The sequence below is a fragment of the Haliotis rubra genome, unplaced genomic scaffold, assembly GCF_003918875.1.
Source record: "Haliotis rubra isolate DU_JTF1 unplaced genomic scaffold, ASM391887v1 Scf247, whole genome shotgun sequence".
NCBI lineage: Eukaryota > Metazoa > Mollusca > Gastropoda > Lepetellida > Haliotidae > Haliotis > Haliotis rubra.
The window spans coordinates 1-9,642 of record NW_025766525.1 but is presented as its reverse complement, the minus strand read 5'-3'; the positions used below and the strand labels follow the sequence as shown (position 1 = coordinate 9,642).

At 43.7% G+C, this 9,642-nt stretch overlaps 1 protein-coding gene across 1 annotated transcript; it reads left to right on the top strand.

The window, feature by feature from the left end:
- The first annotated feature begins 346 nt into the window (after positions 1 to 346).
- Positions 347 to 6,091, top strand: LOC124279122 (excitatory amino acid transporter-like). Its single transcript, XM_046714911.1, has 3 exons — positions 347 to 551; positions 2,142 to 2,360; positions 5,770 to 6,091. The coding sequence occupies exons 1-3, from the start codon at positions 347 to 349 to the stop codon at positions 5,850 to 5,852; spliced, it is 507 nt and encodes a 168-aa protein (XP_046570867.1). The 3' UTR covers positions 5,853 to 6,091.
- Positions 6,092 to 9,642: the final 3,551 nt, after the last annotated feature.

Genomic DNA, 9,642 nt, shown 5'->3' with positions numbered 1-9,642 from the left:
ACTCCAGACTGGGCTGACTGTTGTCTATAAGCCTGAGTAGTAACCTTCCGTGTCCTCCGGTGTTTAAATGGTATTACCTTTCTTTCGGTAAGTTTACAAAAGCGTTAATTAGTGTAGACATACATAGATATGGTGCATTGGTAAAACTCTGCTTCTACCTATCAAACATCATTTTGTTGCTTTTTGACGTGTAATGATCCACGCATCTTCATCCTTACAACGGCGTCCTGTAGACAGACGAGTCTGGACCAGATGCTCTGGTGATTGATAAAGTTTAGTAAAATGTTTAAATACTTCATATTATGTTTTTAATGTGAGGCTGATATTTCCAAACTGAATGGACAAGATGAAGGTAAAGAAATGTCTCCGCGGGCACCTGCTGCTGCTGGCCACCGTCCTGTCTATAGTGATGGGGGTGACTATCGGGATGCTGTGCCGTCAGCTGAAACCCTCTGCTGGAACCATCCTGATCATCGGCTTCCCGGGAGAACTGCTCATGAGAATGTTGAAGCTGCTCATCCTCCCCTTGATAGTTGCCAGTTTAATCACAGGTTGGTGGATGATTTAGTTACAGGCTGTATCTAGGTGCTTTGTAAATATCTCAGCTGTCACAGTGGTCTGTAAATATTCCAGCTGTCACAGTGGTCTGTAAATATCTCAGCTGTCACAGTGATCTGTAAATATCTCAGCTGTCACAGTGGTCTGTAAATATTCCAGCTGTCACAGTGATCTGTAAATATCCCAGCTGTCACAGTGGTCTGTAAATATCTCAGCTGTCACAGTGATCTGTAAATATTCCAGCTGTCACAGTGGTCTGTAAATATCCCAGCTGTCACAGTGGTCTGTAAATATTCCAGCTGTCACAGTGATCTGTAAATATCCCAGCTGTCACAGTGGTCTGTAAATATTCCAGCTGTCACAGTGATCTGTAAATATCCCAGCTGTCACAGTGATCTGTAAATATTCCAGCTGTCACAGTGGTCTGTAAATATCCCAGCTGTCACAGTGGTCTGTAAATATTCCAGCTGTCACAGTGGTCTGTAAATATCCCAGCTGTCACAGTGATCTGTAAATATTCCAGCTGTCACAGTGGTCTGTAAATATCCCAGCTTTCACAGTGGTCTGTAAATATTCCAGCTGTAAAGAGTGATCACAGTGATCTGTAAATATCTCAGCTGTCACAGTGATCTGTAAATATCTCAGCTGTCACAGTGGTCTGTAAATATCCTCAGCTGTCACAGTGGTCTGTAAATATCCCAGCTGTTACAGTGGTCTGTAAATATCCCAGCTGTCACAGCGGTCTGTAACATATCCAGCTGTCACAGCAGTCTGTAAATATCCCAGCTGCCACAGTGGTCTGTAAATATTCCAGCTGTCTCTGGAGGTACTCCAGCCATATCACGGATAAACCTAAGTAAGATCCGTTTTGGACATGATTGGGAACTGGAATCTGTACTTTCGACAATCCCAGGGTTTTGGTCACAGTTTGTTCATGGTGATGGTAGGTTTGTTGGGTAGCATGCATACTGACCCTGCAGACCCTTTCTCATCTTTAATCCAATATGTGAGACTCTACGCCTTCCACTGTACTCAGTTGGTGGGGAATACTACCATGCATGTCATCTCTGATATAGCTTATATATTTACATGGTTGTAATGACCACTGGAGGTCGTTGACACAGCAGTTGTCCATTTTGGGGTATAACTCATAGGGTTAAAGAAGGCACCACTTAAGAGCGAATAAGTGTATGTTCGATGTGAATCTAAATTACGTTGTAATTTTGGTCTACTACTTATCAATTAATCATATCAATTAACGTGCAGCGGGATGGAGAGGTGTTTCACACATGTAAGACTTTCCCGAGAAATGTCAGTTTCGCTGCCTCATACCGGCAAGCCGGTGAGTTTGTACTTTCAACTAACTCGAGACAAGAAGTCAATTTATGATATGATATTTCCACCCCAAAGGGCCGACCATTTGATAACCAGTGAGGAGAAAGGACATTTTGTTCAAACTAATTTAATGGTCCTCTGAACAATATTGCAATGTGGTGATGAAATATATGTTTTCTACTTGTATCTGAGAAGAAAAAGATTTTCAAGCTTTGTCATGATAATTCAGTATGACATTGATGTTCAAGGAATCGCAAATTTAGACGGCAAGTCAGCTGGTAAAATGGGCGTGGTGACGCTGGCCTACTACATCAGCAATCTCACCACCGTCGTGGCTCTGGTTGTCGGTCTTACGCTCGTCCTCGCCATCAGACCGGGAGTAGGCAACACGATGGCGTCCACCACACAGGAGAGGCTGGAGCAGCTCCACATCTCTCGCCCATGGATGCCTCTCTGGATCTCCTCAGGTACCCTCGTCGTCCCTTGCTAGATATGTACAAACACATACACGGGTATGGGTATATTGTCCATCATTCTCAGTGGAGATTATTATGTTTTGTTGTATGTTGATTGGCTAGTTTGTAACAATTGTTCCATTGTTTTCATTGAGGCTAAGAGCATTGTGACGTCATATGAACCCACCGTTGAAGGTAATTACAGATGACGAAAGGAGTTATGTTACGTCATAACAATACACTGACAGAACTGATACTCAGAACGGTAATGTACAGAATATCACCAACACAACTTAGGTTACCATTCCACGGTGAAGCAATGTTGAAGATTTATATGAGGAGATATGACAATACAATAACTGTTAACGTGATAAACACCGGTGTTGAACCGTGGGCCCCTAAGGTATACCTGCTACTATACATTGAACCCTGGTGAATACCTGCTACTATACATTGGACCCTGGTGAATACCTGCCACTATACAATGGATCCTGGTGAATACCTGCTACTTTACATTGGACCCTGGTGAATACCTGCTACTTTACATTGGACCCTGGTGAATACCTGCTACTATATATTGGACCCTGGTGAATACCTGCCACTATACATTGGACCCTGGTGAATACTTACCACTTTACATTGGACTCTGGTGAATACCTACCACTATACATTGGACTTTGTTGAATACCTGCCATTATACATTGGACCCTGGTGAATACCTGCTACTTTACATTGGACACTGGTAAATACCTGCCACTATACATTGGACCCTGGTGAATACCTACCACTATACATTGGACCCTGGTGAATACCTACCACTATACATTGGACCCTGGTGAATACCTACCACTATAAATTGGACCCTGATGAATACCTACTACTATACATTGGACCCTGGTGAATACCTACCACTATACATTGGACCCTGGTGAATACCTGCCACTATACATTGGACCCTGGTGAATACCTTCCACTATACATTGACCCTGGTGAATACCTTCCACTATACATTGACTCTGGTGAATACCTGCCACTATACATTGGACTCTGGTGAATACCTTCCACCATACATTGGACCCTGGTGAATACCTGTCACTATACATTGGACCCCAGTGAATACCTACCACTATACATTGGACTCTGGTGAATACCAACCACTCATACATTGGACCCTGGTGAATACCTACCACTACCCTATATACATTGGACCCTGGTGAATACCTACCACTATACATTGGACCCTGATGAATACCTACCACTATACATTGGACCCTGGTGAATACCTACCACTATACATTGGACCCTGGTGAATACCTGCTACTATACATTGGACCCTGGTGAATACCTCTTCCACTATACATTGGACCCTGGTGGTGAATACCTTCCACTATACATTGACTCTGGTGAATACCTGCCACTATACATTGGACTCTGGTGAATACCTTCCACTATACATTGGACCTTCTGGTGAATACCTGTCACTATACATTGGACCCTGGTGAATACCTCTATACCACCACTATACATTGGACCCTGGTGAATACCTGCCACTATACATTGGACCCTGGTGAATACCTACCACTATACATTGGACTCTGGTGAATACCAACCACTATACATTGGACCCTGGTGAATACCTACCACTCATACATTGGACCCTGGTGAATACCTACCACTATACATTGGACTCTGGTGAATACAACCACTATACATTGGACCCTGGTGAATACCTACCACTATACATTGGACCCTGGTGAATACCTACCACTATACATTGGACTCTGGTGAATACCAACCACTATACATTGGACCCTGGTGAATACCTACCACTATACATTGGACCCTGGTGAATACCTACCACTATACATTGGACTCTGGTGAATACCAACCACTATACATTGGACCCTGGTGAATACCTACCACTATACATTGGACTCTGGTGAATACCTACCACTATACATTGGACTCTGGTGAATACCAACCACTATACATGGGCCCGTGAGAATACCTGCCGCTTTAATGGGCCCGTGGGAGGAATACCTGCCGCTGTATATGGGCCCCTGAGGAATACCTGCCGCTGTATATGGGCCCCTGAGGAATACCTGATGCTGTATATGGGCCCCTGAGGAATACCTGCCGCTGTATATTGGCCCGTGAGGAATTCCTGCCGCTGTATATGGGCCCGTGAGGAATACCTGCCGCTGTATATGGGCCCCCTGAGGAATACCTGATGCTGTATATGGGATTCCCCTGAGGAACCACCTGCCGCTGTATATGGGCCCCTGAGGGAATACCTACCGCTGCTTCTACGGGCCCCTGAGGAATACCTGCCGCTGCATATGGCCCGTGAGGAATACCTGTTGCTGTATGGCCCGCGGAAGAATACCTGCCGCTGTATATGGCCCGTGGAGGAATACCCTGAACTGTATATGGGCCCGTGAGGAATACTGCCGCTGTATATGGGCCCGTGAAGAATACCTGCCGCTGCATATGGGCCCGTGAGGAATACCTGATGCTGTTTATGGGCCCGTGAGGAATACCTGCCGCTGCATATGGGCCCGTGAGGAATACCTGCCGCTGTATATGGGCCCCTGAGGAATACCTGCCGGGCTGTATATGGGCCCTTTAGGAATACCTGCCGCTGTAAAGGCCCGTGAGGAATACCACCTGATGCTGTTTATGGGCCCGTGAGGAATACCTGATGCTGTGGTATACTGCTCACATGGCGCAGGTGACAAGATCTATACCTGAGTGAGGATGAAACATCAAGATCGTGCTGCAACTTCAGTTAAAAACGTGTTTTGTGTGTGTCAGTGGGTCGTTGTACTGCTACCTTTCACACACTGTAAATGATTTCAGGTTGGTTCCAATACATGAAGCCCAAATCTCAGTAACGTAGGTTTTTCTATCTGTCAGCGATGCCGGACTGACGATGTTATCTTTTAAGGAAGACAATATTGTATATTTTCACTGGGTGTTTTAACGAGTATATACCCACTCGATGTCAAAATGAAAGGAGAAAATAACTACATTAAAATGACGCCTGGATTTGGACTGTTAGGTGGAAACAGCAGCCAGTCACGCTGAATACATTGGGTGAATCCTGCTTGGGTGAAGCACGCTGTTGCCGTTAACAACTGAACCATTGCCAGCGTACAGCTGAAAAGGCATAGTGCCATATTGGCGGACCTTGTGAACACCTCCGGAAAAAACAACAACACTGTTCATCACAACATTATATCACAAATAATTCCTTTAACAAAAAATGGTGGTAGGCGTAAGTTTGAAAGTTCCTCGTAATAATTAGTGATGGGTACTGTTTTGATATCAGCAATGGTTGTCTTTTCATATTTTCAACAAGTGTAACAACATTTTCTTGGAGACAAAAATACAAATTACAGCACTTATGGGCCCTTTTCAGAAACATCGTACCTGAGAACATCGTGCAGGCAGCCATTCAGCAAACGGGAACGAAATATGTTGACAAGGGGAGAACGGGCGTGAATACGTCCCATGTCACCCAGGATCCAGGAAGAAATACTTCCTATGAAGAAGCACCGCCCCTAAATATGACTCCGCCACAGGCCACAGACAGAGGTACACTGGGAACAGAAGAGTGTATGTTACAGGGATGAACACAATTGGTGAGAGAACAACATATTCAACATAGTTTATCCATAGGATTCAAACATTGACCTTCATTCGTGGGTTATATTGGGATGTTTGCCCCTTCAACTATTTTCACAAAACGTCCTGTATATTAATTGTATTAATTTATTTTTATTTTTATTTTTGGGGTGTGGGGGTGGGGGGGAGTGCTGAATATATTATTGTTTTTTCATAATTTATGAAGCGGAAACTAGAATTGACCTAAAGATACATATCCTAAAACGGTGGTATTTTCTTTAAAAAAATCCTTAAACATAGTTTTAAATAACCAATAGTTATATCTCTTCGAAAATCGATCGACCATGTTCGCCCGCTAGACAACATCGGCGAAACGCTTTACGCCAATGCCGCACCAGAAATAAAAGAAAAAACTCCTATTATAGCATTTAATAGAATTTGGCATCTAAAAATCTAAAGGTAAATTCGTTAGACGGCCACTTGCCAGGCAGGGTGGGATTGTACAGCCCGACTGATCTTCTTGGAAGCCCAAGCCAAGCAAAGCCGAGTAAATAATAATATCATTAAAAACTATGTTTTAAGCAACTTGTTATTTCAAATATTACCACAGTTTTAGCATGTATCGTCAGGTCAAATTTCGATTCCACTTCATAAATAAAAAAGGCATATTCTCAAAAATAGTTTATAAAAAGAACCTTTCGTGAAAATATTTTGAATTCTTTCGCAAGTTGATTACTAACCCAAGGTCGCCCCTGCTACCCGTTGGACACACCGTTGTAAGATGGCTTCATATAGCCCCTGAAACGCTAAAATATATGCATTGATATTACCCATTCAAAAGTCTTCATTTATATAAAGTAATAATTTACATTACTTCAAAAATGTCGGAGAAATGATTTAAAAGGCTTTTACTGTATATCTCCATTAAGATTTCATTCCGACGTTTCTCGGCCATTTGTGTTGTTGTATTGACCTTCATCATGGGCAGATGTTGCGGGAAGGACGGGACATGCGCACTCATTATACCTATGATTTCAAAAGTGCTTTGTAAGTCTCTTTTGAATTTTGTAATTGAAGTTATGATATCAAAAGGTTTCACCAGATTCCGTTGTAATCCCTAGGAACATATCTGGTACCACCCACACTGCCTAGTCTCAAGGACGTTTTGAGATGATGGACATCACCGCTGTGTGCACCCCGTCGCAAGCATGTGTCGTTGTTGTTGCTATCAGTGTTTATTTTCCAGAACCGAGTGTTATATAGCTCTTGCCGATATATTTGTACGTGAAACAACATTCGCTCATGACTGTGGTCTGCCCCACAGGTATACTGACGTACCAAAGTGTTGTATTCGGGCTGTGTTTTGAGCAGGCCTCGGAAAGTCTGGTGAAGTGATGCTAAGATTCTTCTTCTCTCTCATTGACATCACCATGGCAATGGTTACCCTTTGTTATTTGGTACGTATTGAGAACGGGGACCTTTCTTAATCTGATGCCCGATATTTCCTGACAGGTTACTGGGGAAATAAAAGCATTTCAAGTCCATTTGTTTTTCTTGAAATTTCCAAGATACTCTAATTGAAATTTAAACTTAGCATCAGGACATTTCAAGAATATGTTTAGAAAGGTTTTAGAAAATATAAACCTATAATATGCATAGCATTGCTTATATATGTATATTTTCGAAGTTTTGGAAGTGTGGTTATGTGTTCTCTTTCTTATCTGTTATATACTCATGAATGAGCTACATTAGTTAACGGGAGCAATATATCAGTGTTTGGTTATAAGCTAGCCCTGATCTAGATACGCTGTACAGTGACACAACACCTGTGTAGGTATTCACCTGTTGGGGATCCTGTTCCTAACAATGTCCAAGATCCTGGCTGTGGACGATCTTACACTGACCACAGGTCGCCAGCTTGGCATGTACATGATCATCAACCTTGTTGGGTAATTTTTGCTGTCCACTCCGCCATCGTCCTCACTCATCTACTCTGGCTCACCAGGAAGAACCCCTACAGGATCATATTAAGGATTCTCTCAGGCCCCAGTCACAGCAGTCGGAACTAATTCAAGGGTTTGATATTTATTGTAAAACATAATGGCATATCAACGATTTGGTTGGGTGTTGCTTTATAGCCACAGCAGTTCTGGTATATGGTCGTGGCCTTGGAATAATTGATACAGACTGAGTGAGTTTAGGTTTAAGCCGCGTTTTGGAATATTCCAGCGTATATGACGGCGGGGGACAGCAGAAACGGGTTTCACACATTGTGCCCTGTGGGGAATCGAAACACGGGTCTTTGGTGTGACGAGCGAACGCTTTAACCACTATGCTACCCCACCGCCCCTTGATAGTGTGAGTAGGATCCCCGAGGACATCGCTTTCACCTGAGCCTGGAGTTCCCATGTCACGGCATCTAACAACCAGGTTACTTGGGACTGATTCTACACGGCAAACCTGACAGATTGTACTCTCTACATTCTGGGAACCACTTATTGTTTTGTTTGCGATATCTGGTACACGAAATCTCGCCGCATTTAAGAGGGTGGTGGGTTGGCCTAGTGGTTAAAGCGTCGGTACGTCACGCCGAAGACCTGTCTGGTTCTACACATGGGTACAATATGTAAAGTCCATTTCCGGTGTATCCCAATTATATAGCTAAAAGCAGCATAACCACACTCCACTCACCCAATTCTTACTCATATTTAGAGACAAGCAAGAGTAAGAAAAATGACCGAATTGTCTGTTGAACAAACGATGGACGTGTGGATCCCTCCATGCGAGTTCCGAGTAGGTAATTATTATTGTTATTACAAGGAATGAAATACATGAACAAAATGTCAGAGTCTAAAACAATTATATAAGGAAATATATTAAACGTATTTAAGTGTACATAAGTCGATTACGCTTGAACATAGATGAAGGAAATTCGACACACGGAAGAACATACGTATTGTCGTCACCAAGTCAGCTATTAATTCCAGTTCACTCACTGCACATGTGGACACAAGGGGCGTTCAGGCCAGTACCTACTGGTGACACCAACCATTGCTGCCACGTCACTGTTCTACACCGCCTTGGAAGGGATTGCACAAGTCGTCGGATTTTTGGTTGGTGAATTTTCGCCATTTCCCCTGAAACGCGTGGTCAAGTTCTGGCAAGTTTCTGAGGACAATGGTGACGTTTAGACGCGACAGTGAAGTTCATCCCATGGATGCTCGATCAGGTTCCAGAGCAGCCAGGAAAGGAAACTGACGTTTGCATTGGCGAGATAGGCACCTGTTACACTGAGCTGTGTGAGGTCGAGCGTTGTCATATTAAAACAGCTCCCTCTAGCGGTTAAAAGAGGGAGGAGGCGAGGTCGTAGGCTTTGCTGTAAAGTTGCCCTGAACATCCACTCAGCCTTGATCTACCCGTGTAGGACAAGGCTCCTTACACCATGACGCTTTCTCCACCAAATATGTCCACCTGTCGAACGCAGCTCGGCGCAAAACTTTGGAATCGACGTCGATAGAGACGTTGTTTCCCACCTCGTTGCCAGAGGGAGGAAACGCTGGGATTCATCAAGCGTTGAACCAAACACGTTGGCAGTTCCCCAAGTTCCATGCCTGTAGCCTGTTGCACAATTGGACGCGTCGTTGTCGGTGTAGACCAGGGACCTGCC